This window comes from Chenopodium album, chromosome 18, assembly GCF_948465745.1.
Source record: "Chenopodium album chromosome 18, dcCheAlbu1.1, whole genome shotgun sequence".
In the NCBI taxonomy this organism is placed as follows: Eukaryota; Viridiplantae; Streptophyta; class Magnoliopsida; order Caryophyllales; family Amaranthaceae; genus Chenopodium; species Chenopodium album.
The window spans coordinates 3935166-3950165 of NC_137851.1; the positions used below are offsets into that span (position 1 = coordinate 3935166).

The following is a 15000-nucleotide window of genomic DNA, read 5'->3' on the forward strand; positions in this document are numbered from 1 at the left end:
AGTATGAGGTGTAATAGTATTATGAAAGAATGGAGCAATCTCATTTATTGAAATTGGAACAGCATATTGAAGAAAGTTTCCTATTCCTTATATTGAGGCCTTTTGGATGTTGCTATCAAAAATTGGTACGGAGAATTGCTTTGTGATTTGGATTCATAAGACAATAGGGACAGGATTCTAAAACGTTGATTGAATTTTACTGCTGCATGCATCTTGTTCACGGAGTGTTGGCTTGTTTGCTGACTTTTATAATTGTAGATCATTGATGGAAGATAAGCTGAAAGCGGGGATCACTCTCATTGTTGATCGTTATTCCTACTCTGGGGTGGCTTTCTCATCTGCCAAAGGCCTTGATTTTGATTGGTGTAATGTTGTTACCATTCTGTGTTTAGTGACAGATTAATTTTCTATATAGTGATAAAAAACTCAAGTCTGCAACTGCAAGCGCAATAAAATATTGGAGGTGATCTGAGGTGGAAGAAATGGCTGGGGATGTAAGAATTTTTTTAGCAAATGAGGCTTAGCTGTTTTTTTTTTTTAACACATTATGTAGCTCAATTTTATTGTAATTTGTAGCAATGAAACTCTGTAAAGCACTTCATAAAGGGAAAGCATGACTTATTCGAGGAAGAGATAATATTGCAACCGAAAACCTATCCTAAATTGAGAGTGATGAGTGTTGACTACATGCTTTAATTATTCCAAGTGTTCCAACTCTTTCCAATTAGCCAAACCACTAAGTATGTCTAATTTACATGTAATGTGATTGTTTTGCTCTTTTCACAGGCCCCCGAGAGGGGATTGCTGGCTCCTGACACGGTTGATTTTCTCACTTTTTGCGATATTTGTCACTTGACATATTTTTCTGTTTCTTAAACACTTTTTGGCATGCAACATACTTATTACGTTTGTCATCTTGCCGTGGTAAGTACTTTTGACAGTAGTACTCCGTAAAATTATCTTCAATCATGTAATATGAAGGTATCTCTCTCATATCTAATTGCATAATAATAAAAACTATAAAAAGTTGATTTATGACTAATATATTATAGCTAATCCAACAATAATTAACATAATACTCCATTATATTTATTTTAATGTATTAGTAAAAATAATATCAAGTCAAATATTAAACTTGTATATCATTAGTTTCTGAACTCGAATTTTTTTATTTATACTACGTATATCTAATCTTGACATGTCTTTCAACTATGGAGTACTCCGTAGTTTCTATGAGTTTGTTGCTTTGCCATTCTAGTTCTGCCCTTTACATCAAACTCTAAATACAGAGTAACATGTCATCAAGTTACTAAAACATTGCAAATGGTAATAGGTTGTTGATGCCTGCTTGCCAATGGATGAAGTCCAGAAGATGCTCAGAGAATATGTGCTTGAGTGTGTCGCAGCAATAGCCCTTTGCTTGTTGGATTTTGTCCAGGCCCTATCGCTTTCTGCTTGCGTGTTGGAGTTGATTTTATTTACTGATTTACTCCCTTAATCCTGTAAAGATTGTATAATTTAGGGGTCAAAATTTGATTACAAATTTTAACTAATGTATAATAAAAATTATACTCGGAGATCGTGTTAAATTCATTTCAATATCTACTTTAAGGATATTAAATTTTTATAATTTTACGCGTATTAGGTGCATTTGTGGTTCAAAAGTATCTTGGAAACTTTAAAAACTCAAATGAGCAATCTTCAAAGGACAGAAGGAATACTCATTATTTATCAATTTAAAACAGTTATAGTTATACCACCATATTCTAAACTCCAAGTTGAGGTGTTTCCGCCTTCTCTTAGAGCTCTTTGAGAAGTTTAAGTATATTGAGATTATTGACCAAGTGCAGATGTTCAAGGGCGGACTATAATACTGTTGTACTCCATAATTTGTATACAATTCATCCAAATTTATGACTAAATCATTTGACCAAGTGCTGATGTTCGAGGGTGGATTGTAATACTCTGTTTTACTCCGTATACAAGACTCATAAATTCATCCAAATATTTACTCAACTTATAGATTATTTGAAGACAACTTTTCTGGATGTTGATGAAGGGGACAGAGAAAGAGCTCAAATGTGGCAAGCCTTTTTCTATGTATGGCTTCTCCCTTGGATACAAACATTGATATGGACTTGCTCCAAAAATGTTTAGCGGTTTACCCACATTTAGATCAAGTTGTTTAGGTGGCAATTCAGATTGGGTCACCTCAAACGGGTATTTTACATGTAAACTCATTTGGATTAGGTCGAGTTGCAATGGGTCATCTTCGCTTCTTTTGCCAATATTTTGCAAGTACTAGAATCATTGATTATCAGTCAGTGCTCAAATGATTTCGAGCTAGGTAATAGATTAATAAATACGAGTCAGTTTTGCTAGGTTGATAAAACTATAAGAAGGCTGTTATAAGTTTAGTATATATTCCGTTTAAGATATCTTAATATATAAAATTAAGGTAATATTTTGTTCACCATATTTTCACTTAATTTGAAAAATTCAAAATAAGTTCAAAGTAATTTTGATGATGGTTAATGTTTCCGATTAGATAGTTAACACTTAACACTTCCCAAGTTAAAGCAAAATACATTATGTGCATGAATCAATCATCAGCGGTTCAGCACACAGGAAACACAAATTGGGGCAACGGGCGGTTGTAACGACTTTGCTGCCTCTAATGTAAAATTGTAAACTCCTCGAAAGTCGAAGCATGAGGGATTTTAATATATGTACTCGTACATGATAATCATATCCACAATTATCCCATTTAAACTAGTCATATTCACGATCATATTCTCAAACAATGAAACAAATACTCTGATTCTTTCTCTACTAATCTATTTCAGTTGTTCATGTCTTCATGAACTAATTTAGTGGGTCAAAAGTTATAATTATTCCGTTTTTTCTAGTTGCATCACTTTTGTTTTTACGGATTTTTAGACAATTTTTGGAGTAGAGGCAAGTAGAGAGAATTAATAAATGGGGCCATATGGTGAGAGAAAAAAAGAATTTATTATAGTAGTTAAAAAGAAGGACTTGATAACGAATGCCCCCAGGGCGTTGGATAAGCATTTAAAATATTAATTAAAATAGTATTAATTTGGGAAAGTATGACAAAATCACGCGTCGATCGGTGTAATTAATGTTAATTTTAATTTAATCATTCTACTTTTAGCTAGCTTTTACCTAAAAAGAAAAGCGATACAACTAATTTAAAACTTCATTTTTACAAAAGTGATAAATATAACTAGAAAAAATAGAGAAAGTTAATTAAGTTACTTTAAGTGAATTGCTTATCAAACCGCCAACATTTCAAGTAAAGGGACAACATTGCCCTTACTAAAATCTTCCCCATATTCTTTCTCTTAACTTCATTCCATGATTTACATCCACCACTTCTAAAGCAACCACATCAACCACCACCAATCACACCACCGGTACCACCCACGCCACCATGTCGACCACTACAACCCACAACCACCACGTCAACCACCACCATCTACACCAGATTGCCAAGAATAATAACAGTTAATTAATATAATTATCTACAACAATAGTAATAAAATTAATTGTAATTATTTTATAATAATAATAACAATTAATTAGAATAAGTTTTGAATCAAAAAAAAAAGTTTTTTTTTTAAAAAAAAGTTGCTGGCTAACGACACTCAAAACAGGTTGCCCGCCACCGGTAACCGGCAATCAAAACTGATTGACCAGCGCGGTCAACCGATTTTGACCGTCGGTTACCGGTGGCGGTCAACCGGGTTTGAGCGCCGGTTACCAGCCACTGGAATTTAAAAAAAAAACTTAAATTCAAAACAAAAAGCTAATCAGCAAACTTACCTCCTTCCTCGGTTTCCAGCCATGTCCCCACCGTCAGCCATGTACGCGCCGCCACATCTTGAACGCCACTGACTGGTACACCGGTTGTCTCTGTGGTGGTGGTGGTGGTTGTATTTGGGGATCTTTAGGGGTTATTGATGAGAGAGAAAAAAGAAAGAGGAGAAAGATGGGTTTGGGTTTAGTATTTTAGTAAGGGCAATAATAACATTTCGCTTAAAAAGTTGGCGGTTTTGATAATTTTTGTTGACGGTATTTAACACCCCCTAATTTAACTCCATAATAAATGATTAGATACATAGCAAAGTCTAGTAAGCCACATGACATAGTAATGAACTAATGACCCTAAAAGCATATATTCTTCATATGCACCATCCAGATGTACTCAATCTGTTTCCTTTTATTTTGTTAAATATCCAATTCATATTTGAGTATGATAATAATACTACATACGAAGTACATATTATTATAAAAGATTATCAAAATGCTATCTTGAAATAATGTTATATCGAGACGAATTAACATGATCTATTTGCCACAAAATCATTGTAATTAAAGGTGTTTTTTCTCTTTGAATTGAAATTTTCAAATGGGTCAAATGTTAAATAAACGGAGAAAATAATTAGTTAATTGTCAAAAACGACAATTCAAACAAAAATTTGGGTTATGACTAATTAGATCAAGTGGATGTTCTTAATAATATTCTTTTCTATTGATAATTGTATCATTATGTGTGGTGTGTAAGTTGACTAAGATCTTCACTAATCAACTACACCATCATCTACGTTTCTTCTATCACCAATTCACCATAAAATAATAAAATATACTAGTAGTATATTAAAATAATAATAATAATATAATAATAAATAAGTAATAAAATATAAATTCTGTCGTTATTCAGTCGAGGTTTTATACTGTTTTGACCGTTAACTCCGGTACTAAATTATTACAATGTCTCATGTATGTGGCACTACATCACTAGATTCTCTAGTCTCTACTACTTGTTGCTAATTACTCCGTATCTATTAGGAGAACTTTTAGGTAGTGTTACATTAATCTATGGGACCTAGAATACAGGCTGGTAGAATGTGCCGCATGTTATAGGGTTGCTTATAATCACTCTTTATACTCCTAAGTAATTCTGATGATTTCAAGAAAAATGTTTAGTAGTATATGATCCTATGCAATGTACTCGTACAAAGTAACAAAAATCACCAAACATGATCGAACTCTGTTAAACTACTTGTATTATTTTAGTAGATGGTTTGTTTGATTGTGGTGAGAGGCAAACAGGCAATGAACTAAGTAGTAATAGGCAATAGTGCCGATAGTATGGCATTGATTGGGGTACATAATTATGGAAATTCTTGATTTGGTTTTAATGAGGTCGAATGCTTGAATTAATCAAGAAAGAGGTTGAAGATTGAAATTAGTCAATAAAGAGGTCGAATGATCAAATTAGTCTAGACAGAACTCGAATGATCGAATTAATTAGTTATAAATACTAAATGTCAAAATCATACGCCATAATCTGAATTAAAAACTCTTTATAAGGATTATCGAATGGGAGCCTAATCAGGGTCAATGACAATATGAGAGATAATCAACTTGTACACAAGTCAAGTTTTGTCTCATTTAAAAGTCATACCGCGATAAAATTAATTAGCCAACGAACTTTATATGTCAGTCATCTTCTTAAAAAATATTCGACATTAGACAATATTTCTCTCACACACGAAAATTTGTCAATATTGATTACTTAATTTTCAATGATCAATATACATATTAGTGATATTACTGCCTCAAAATCACTAACCGTCTTTCCAACGATATAGATACTTGAGATAGATTGTTTAAACAATAATATAAAGATTAACTTGCATTGTCATTTAATGTATATTCTCAAGGAAAAATATTAATCTAATTCTACTTATTAGAGCTAAAACAGTTACTACATGTGCTTTCATGTGAAAAGACGACGCAGTTTTAGCTCAAAGGTACCATTCCCTACCAAACCGGTCAATAATAAAAGGTCCAAGCATCGAACACTACCATTTTTTTTTTTTACTTGATTCGTATTTGTGCAGAAATACTACCAACTTTGGTCAAAAACCGTGAATGAGTGAAGAATCTTTTACTAAAATTAAATAGAGTAACATACTAACATTATACGGAGTAATCAGCAAGAAACATTATACATTTACATTAAAAAGTGTTATGTATAATGTAATCCATATCATGTAATGTGAATTCGTAGAGTGGAAACCCGTGAACGAGTGAAGAATCTTCAACTAAAAATGAATAGTGACATTATAATCATCGAGAAGCATTATACTTTTATGTTAAAAAGTATACTCCAATTGTAATGTGTTATGTAATGTACTCTGTATTATGTAATGCGAATTCGTAGAATGGTAAATGATGTACTCAAAATTCAAAATTAAGGTTGAATTTTATACATCTTTGTCATTGTATATACACGCTAGAAAAAGATTAATACTCCGTATCATAAATTGATAATACATAATTTTTTACGGAAAATAATAAGGGTGACAGGATTTACCGCTGTATTTGAAAATTTTAAATTAACTCCTTGTTTCTAAGAGAGAGGATTTTGGAGGTAGTAAGGTATGTACTGATATTGGAGATTTTTAGAATTATCATTCTTGTAATGCAAATCGGAGAAGTTATTACCAAGCTATCTAGGGAGCTATCATTCTTTGGACAATGTCTCATGTAGAGGAGGACAAGCCATAGATCATGGTCGAGTCAGCGATAGCTCGGATGCTCTTATAGTTGCGGCAAAGGGCTAGCTATAGCATGCAATCTATTAAAAATATTTTATCATTTCAATCTCTTTTATAGTCCTTAACTCCCTACCCTTTTTCACATGAAATATATTTTCCAATCCACTTTGTACTTTTATTAAAATAGACTAATCACTCACTTATCCACATGCATAATATAATAAAGTCTCCAAAAATTTTGTGTAAATGTAAGTGATGCATTAAAAAAAAAAAAATGAAAAAAATGAAAAAAATGAAAGGGTGAGCTCCTTACTTTGTAGACTCTGGGCCACGAATCTTTAGTGCAGTTGCCATGAATCATGGTGAATTAAACTGTGGACCATATCAACAACTGAAGGTAAAGAATGTCCACAGTTTTAAGGCTTTTTATTTTGCTGTTCATTTACTACTATATGGGCCTACATCAATATCTTGATTCCTTCTCGGCCCATATACCTAGCAAAATTATACAGTTACACACTTACACTAAGGAATGATTAGCTTTTTTTTTTTTTTTTTTTTTTTTTTTTTTTTCTGGGTGAACACAAGTGGCAAGTCCCAATGACTAACTAGTTCACGAGCTATTTGACATAGGCTAGTCTCGTGGCTAGTTAATAACTATTTTGCCGTATGGAGTAGAGTTGAATTAAAATATATATACAAAATTTCAAAAGGAATCCCTTCATATCGTATTAATGTTCTTATTTTTTTCTTTATCAAGACGCTTAAGAAAAACAAATGTTTTCGCAACTATAATCTTTGCCCCTTTTCGAAAATTTAATTCCCCAAATTATTCATGTCCATTTACTTGTATATTTTTTACTTTATCCCCATTTGTCTTATTCTTGGGACGTACTACTACCAATCATATTTTTTTTTCCTTTTTCTTCCCCTTTGGAGAGAGGGCAGCAAGTAAGGTTGCTAGTGAAATTTTGAGTTTAACAAGTTCTAGCTTTAACGTTGGATGAGGTGAATTGGGATGAACTTCAAACAAATAAAGCTATACCCTAAGTCCCTAACTATGCTTAACTCTTTATTATTGGCTTATTGCACACCCTTTGACACATGAATTAGTGTATTAGGTACGTGTTCGTAAGTTGCATCAATATGATGCTACAAAACATGGTGATACACATTTTACTAAGACAAAAGGCATGGGATCGGAGATGAGGGAATGAAACCAAGTTAGTCCGATCACTTGATCGTGGTAGCTAGGTGGCCTAGATTAGGTAATAGAAACATGGTTACTATTGACGGCGACCTGATCTGGTTTGGTCTAGCTAAGTTATCCCAACAATAATCTACAACGACTACTAGTATATTTCACCGTACATACATAATAATTATTATATAGAGATTGGAGTTACAAAGAACGCATTGGCAAAGAGAATCATAAATTTGTAGTAGTAAAATTGTTTGTAAATTGGCTACAACTTAATTAATGGGCCATGTCTAGTTTATTTTTTGGTCTACTATGTAATAGTATGTATTGCTTTGTTCTTAATGTTTAGGAAAAAAAGAGCATACATATTTATTACCAAGTTGAGAATGTTTTATAGAGTTTTAGGGGTCTAATTATGGTTATTTTATCTTATCATCACCTTTAAATCCTTCAATCACTAAATCAAAATTTGCCTATTTATAAACCAACATAGATTTGCTAAGATATATGACTAGATGACCGTGCCATAAAACATTATGAAGAAATTGCATGAATGTTTGCATTATTAAGTTGAATTATAATTGAAATATTGGTGTTAAATCATCTTTCTTGGCAATGTAAAGTGTAACTTTTTTTTTTTTTTTTTATTTTATTTTATTAAAGTGTACTGTACAGTCATTGTGAAGTTACTAAAAAAAAGATTAAGGTAACATATATAGTAACAATTCACTAATTTTTCCTTTTTACCATAGTTTCTTAAAGCATTTTTAGATTTCAATTCTATGATACAATGATTTGTTTACTCCTTTTTGTTACATTCTGTTAATTTTTAGCGCATGGTTTTCTTAACCGTGTTCGTCATTCTGTGGGCAAGATAATTTTTGTAAAGAAAATCAGGATGCTTTTTTTTTAAAAAAAAAAAACAAACACTTTTTTTTTTTGACAAAAAAAAAAAACACTTAGTATCATTTTATTAGAAGCAATTTCTTGTAGAAATCTTGATATGCATGATAATTTCAAGAATATAAGATCATACATTGTGGATGTCAATTAATTTAGCTGATTAAAATCCTAAATTATCTAATGCCAAAATTAAATCTTGTCAGCAAAAACACATTCTTTATTTTCTTTGCGAACATAGTTCATTACAAACTTTCAATATTTTGCTTTGATGCTGGGAACGAACATTGCTGCTTTCATTAAAATTACAACTTATTACAATACAATGCAAAAGCAAAACCCTAAATTGATTATAGATCAGTTCAAATTGTAATTAATTATTACTCGTAATGTCAGTTACCGCTAACTCAATTATCTAGCGAACATATCTACATTTGGAGTCAAATCAAATAATTAAATCCGTAATCAAACATTATTAAACTGTTTATTTGTTGGTGAGACATTGGTATATGAGTGTTTTAAGTGTTAACATAAATTTGCCAAATTATGTTAGACAAAATAAAGGGTTGCATGCGCATGATCGATATTTTAGCATAAATAACAAGAGGTTGCATCACTGTCAATTCTTCTAGCTAGAATCTAACAGTGAATCAGTGATTACTCCTCAAAAGAAAAAGGAGATGAAATAATAATGGAATCGATGTAACCATTACATTTTAACTAATTAAAGTGTAATGATTAAAAGTTTCTTTGATATGCATTTTAACATGTAAATTTGTAAAGCAAGATTCTATAATCAAAATTAGAAACAAGGTAAGTTTACCTAGACAAACATCATTTTGGAAGATGACTAAATCATTTATATCAATATAAATCAAAGGGTCTTGAGCTTTAATCAACTATCATCTTAATTAAACTTATGATTGAGTCGGTAATTTGACATGGTATCAATAATAGATGTAACAAGAAGGCTATGTGTTAAGACCACCACGTCATATCTATGTGTTCAAAATGAGACGCACCATTCTCATTCAGGGTAACAATTTCTTTTTATTGCTATGGATCTTGGATTTATGAATGATGCGGTAGGTTTGAGCTATGCAATACGACAATTTTCTATGTACAATTAATTATACATTACATATCAAAGGCAATCTTAAGTTTGCATTCAATTCTATTAATGATTTTTTACAAGTTGAAAATTCAACCTTGAGATGACCCTTTTCGAGCAAAAATGGAATTAGTATTACAGCTAAAGAGTAAATTGTGAGGCAAAAATAGAGTATAGCTAATTTAAGATTTACTTTAATTAAAAAAAAAAAAGTAACCTAAAGTCTAACTAAAGTAAGTGTTAGATTTCGGGAAAACTCATCAGATTGGAGTGTGTACCATTGATCATAATATATAGAGTTACAATCTAGTCCTATTCTCGTTAGGAATCTAGTAAGATAAGTATACAAAATATATCAAAAATATATACAAAATATCCTAGCTCTGCGACAAATATTATCGTAAACTATAATATCTATCACACCCCCGCAGTCGTAGCGGGGAGGAGGACGTACGCTAAGACTGGACCTAAATTCCAGAAATAATTCTCGCGGTAGGCCTTTAGTGAAAATGTCCGCAAACTGATATCTAGTAGGAACATGGAGAACCCGAACTTGCCCCAAAGCAACCTTTTCTCGAACAAAATGAATATCCATCTCCACATGTTTGGTGCGTTGGTGTTGTACCGGGTTGCCAGAAAGGTAGATGGCACTGACATTATCACAATAAACAATAGTAGCCTGCCGTAGAGGACAATGTAACTCAAGTAAAAGATTACGGAGCCAACACGCCTCAGAGACAACATTTGCGACGCCTCGATATTCTGCTTCTGCACTCGATTTAGACAAAGTATGTTGACGCTTAGATGACCAAGACACGAGGTTGTCCCCAAGGAAACAACAATAGCCCGATGTGGAACGGCGGGTATCGGGACAACCTCCCCAGTCAGCGTCAGTGTAAGTAATCAATCGATGAGAAGTAGACGGATATAAATGTAAGCCGTGATCAATGGTACCCTGAACATAACGCAGAATGCGTTTCAATGCCTCATAATGAGGTTCCCGGGGATCATGCATAAATAGACACACCTGTTGTACCGCATAAGAAATATTTGGCCTGGTGAAAGTGAGATACTGAAGAGCACCTGCTAAACTGCGATACAAAGTAGGATCCCGAAAAGGTGGTCTTGCATCTGCACTAAGTTTGGACTTAGTGTCAACTGGAGTGGCTGCAGGTTTACAAGAGGCCATACCTGCACGCTCTAAGATCTCTTGTGCGTACTTTTCCTGTGAGAGTAGCAAATAAGAAGGTTTGCGAGTCACCGCAATCCCTAAAAAATAACTCAAGGGACCCAAGTCAGTCATAGGGAACTCAGTTTGCAACTGAGATATAATTCCTGTACGCAACCTGTCAGATGAGGTAGTTAAAATAATATCATCAACATATAAGAGCAAATATGCCATATCATCACCCTGCCGGAAAGTAAAAAGAGAGTTGTCACTCTTGGTAATGACAAAACCCAATTTGATGAGAAAATTCGCAAAGCGTTGGTACCAAGCTCTAGGAGCTTGTTTCAAACCATAAAGAGCCTTGCGGAGCCGGCAAACATGAGTGGGAGCCCTCTGATCAACAAAACTCGGAGGTTGATGCATATAAACAGTTTCCTGCAAATCACCATGTAAAAAGGCATTTTTGACATCTAATTGATGTATCGACCACTTTTTAGCCATAGCTAAACTAAGAACAGTGCGAATAGTGGCCGGTTTAACTACCGGACTGAATGTCTCATCACAATCCACACCAACTTCCTGCGACCTGCCATCACATACAAGACGAGCTTTGTGCCTTTCAAGGTCACCATTAGACTTGTATTTGTGTTTAAAGAGCCACATACAATTAACAATATTCACCCCCGTAGGCCTAGGCACCAACTCCCATGTCCCTGTTTTAATTAAAGCACTGTACTCATCATTCATCGCCGCATTCCAATTTTGGTCATTTAAGGCTTGTTTATAAGACTTAGGAAGAGGTGATTTTTGATGAGGGGGACCCAAGGTATTAACAGACAAGTTCAAAGAATATTTCGGGTTAGGCTTGAAGATACCCCGTTGACTACGAGTAATGGGTGGGGAAGGGGGTGGAGGTCGAGTTGGTTGTATGGGTTGCAAGCCACGCAAAGGAGGGGGAGTATAGGTTGGAGTAGTAGACTGTGCATTAGAGGAAGGCCCAGAGGAAGAAGGGGAGGAGTGCGGGCCTGATGGAGGGGATAGAGGCCCAACAGCTCTAAAAGGCGAAATGGGCAGAGTGGGCCGCGGGTGGGCCGCGGGTGTGGAGCCCATATCGCAGCCTTGCTGCGAACTCCCCTGATTCACGTGAAAATGAGGGGGTGTAGTGGGTGTAATGGGTTGACTTAGGATAGTTGGGCCCATATGCACTTGAGGTTGGGTTTGCACTACATGGTTTGGGCTATTTGGCATGTGATGTTGCCAAAGTGGGGAAAGTAATGGGCTAGGATCATTATTATCAAGAAAGTTGTAATCAGTAGTTCGAAAAGTAGCAATATTATGAAAAGGAAAGGTTGACTCATCGAACGTTACATGTCGAGAAATGATGATCTTATTTGTGGAAAGGTCAAGACACTTGTAACCCCTATGGTTTGCGGGATATCCCAAAAAGACACATGGGGTGGATCTTGGAGCTAACTTGTGAGGGGCCGTAGCCGAAAGATTAGGAAAACATAGACAACCAAATACCCGAATATGATCATAAGAGGGTGTTACCCGAAACAAAGCTTGAGCGGGAGTACTATGAGAAAGAGCTTTTGTGGGTAAGATATTGAGAAGGTAGGTTGCCGTTTCAAGGGAATGAACCCAATAGGAAGGAGGGAGTGAGGCATGAATGAGAAGAGTACGAGAAACATTGTTTAAAGTACGAATCATACGTTCGGCCTTCCCATTTTGAGATGAGGTGTGTGGACAAGAAAATCGAAAAACTAAACCATTTGTGGCACAAAACAATTTGAACAGATCATTGTCAAACTCTCTACCATGATCACTTTGAAAAGATTTTATAGGTCGTTCGAATTGAGTGGCAACATATTGTCTAAAATTCAAAAAAGATTGGAAAGCTTGGGATTTGAATTTAAGTGGGATAGTCCATACGAAGTGAGTGAAATCATCTAATAACACCAAATAATATTTATGACCATTAGTACTACGAATAGGAGATGTCCATAAATAGGCATGAATTATTTCAAAAGCTGTAGAAGTAGTACTATTTGAATCATAAAAAGGTAAACGAACATGTTTTCCTAATTGACATGAAACACAAAAAATAGAGTTATGCTCCTTATTACAAGTGATTAAATTTCTAGACCTAAGAAAGCTTAAAGTTGAGTCTCCTGGATGTCCTAGACGATCATGCCAAGAGGGTGAGGCAGCTGCAGTGAGTGAAGTGGCAAGACATGTAGATGGATTGGTAGTGGTTGTGACTGGATAAAGATCCCCCGAACTATTACACCTCGTTAGTACTTTCCCCGTACGAAGATCCTTCACAGAAAAACCAAAAGGGTCAAACTCAATAGACACAGAATTATCGGAAGTGAATTTACGAACAGATATAAGATTTTTAACAATTTGAGGTGCTAATAAGACATCACGAAGTGCAAGAGGGGGTTTGGGGTGAGGTAAGGTAGTATGACCATAACCTGTGACCGGAATGCGATGACCATTACCAACTAAAATATGATTGTTTGTGCTCAAATTAAAAAGAGGCATGAGAGTACCTGGATTGTTGGTCATATGAGACGTTGCACCAGAATCAACATACAAAGAGTTGTCTTGCGGAAGGCTCATGGTGGCAAAAGAGTTACCCAACTCCGTAGGAGTCATCGGTGGACCATAAGCCGAGGGCTGTTGGTAAGCCGGGTATTGGTATTGGACTTGATAAGCCTGTTGCGGGTATTGGGGTGCATAAGAAGGCCTGGGAGGTGCAGTAGTGGGCCGTGCTTGTTGGGGGTAAGGAAAAGGAGCAGTTGGAGCCCAATATTGTGGTTGTTGCTGTTGGGGCCAATTTGGTGGTGCGGCCCATTGGTTTTGTTGGGGTGGGTTTGATTGTTGTTGTTGTTGGTTGCTATCACGACCTCGACCCCTTCCCTTTCCTTTGTTGCTGCTGCCACCACGGCCACGCCCACGGCCGGCGACTCTACCGCCGCCGCCGCCACCAGTGACCTTCTGCTGCTTCTGTGATTGGCCTTGTGGTGGGGGTTGTGACTGCCCAGAAGTGGGTGATTGCTGGGCTAAGAAAGAAGCAGTTTGAATACCTTGATCGTTTGACCTCCTTGTTTCCTCCAACAAAAGACGAGAACGAGCAGTCTCGAATGAAGGGAGGGGGTCTGTTTGTTGGATTATTGTAGCAACGGTGTCATAATCCGTATTAACAAGTCCCGAAACAAGGCGAATTACGAGCTTTTGCTCTGTCACCGGCTGATCGACCGCGGCCAATTGATCTTTCAATTTCTTTAATTGCTGGCAATAAGAAGAGACATCCGAAAAATTCGACAGATGAAGGGCATTAAACTGATTTTCAAGGTATACGGCTCTTGTGTTCTTGTTGTCTTGAAATAAGGCCTTCAACTTGTTCCATAGTTGTTGAGCAGAATCTCCTTTACAGAGTACGGTGTCTAAGAGATCGGTGGAGATGGTGCCATAAATCCATTGCTTGACAATGGAGTCAAGACGAAGCCACAACGAAGAAGAAATATCAGTTGGACGTGCGACGGTCGAATCAATGTGATCAAGGACGTTAAAAGCATGACAATGAACCTCGAATAACTCGACCCAATTCGAGTATTGAACCTTTACCCGATCAAGAATCAAAGGTATAGCGTTCTTGATGTTGTTGACGGAAAGTGCCGGATGGTATTCCGTTGATGGTGGAGGAGGTGGTGGTGGGGTGGATTCATCGTCTTTAGCCATGACGCAAGAAAGTTAGCGATAAATGTAGTATGAATGATGTGCAGTTGATGATGGTATGAAATTGCTAACTAGAAGACAAATTAGCAAAGAGCTGCACAATGTGTTACGAATAAACAAAGAGGGAAAAGAAAGTGGTTATCAATTAACCAGTTAAAGAAAATTTGCGGAAGCGAAGGTCCCAAATTAAAACAAAAAACCAAAGAAAGTTGGAAAAAAAAATTAATTTGAGATCGAAAACCTAAGCTGTGATACCATGTTAGATTTCGGGAAAACTCCTCAGATT

At 35.5% G+C, this 15000-nt stretch overlaps 2 protein-coding genes across 2 annotated transcripts; one reads left to right on the plus strand and one right to left on the minus strand.

Moving 5' to 3' along the window:
* Nucleotides 1-265: 265 nt before the first annotated feature.
* Nucleotides 266-1498, plus strand: LOC145590739 (uncharacterized). The gene is made up of 3 exons (XM_081647142.1): nt 266-370; nt 787-867; nt 1334-1498. Exons 1-3 carry the CDS (start codon nt 266-268, stop codon nt 1496-1498), a joined length of 351 nt encoding a protein of 116 aa, XP_081503268.1.
* A 1914-nt stretch (nt 1499-3412) lies between these two features.
* On the minus strand, nt 3413-14717 carry LOC145590740 (uncharacterized). The gene is made up of 4 exons (XM_081647143.1): nt 11809-14717; nt 10994-11148; nt 10830-10885; nt 3413-3499 (listed from the first exon to the last, which is right to left on the minus strand). The coding sequence occupies exons 1-4, from the start codon at nt 14715-14717 to the stop codon at nt 3413-3415; spliced, it is 3207 nt and encodes a 1068-aa protein (XP_081503269.1).
* Nucleotides 14718-15000: the final 283 nt, after the last annotated feature.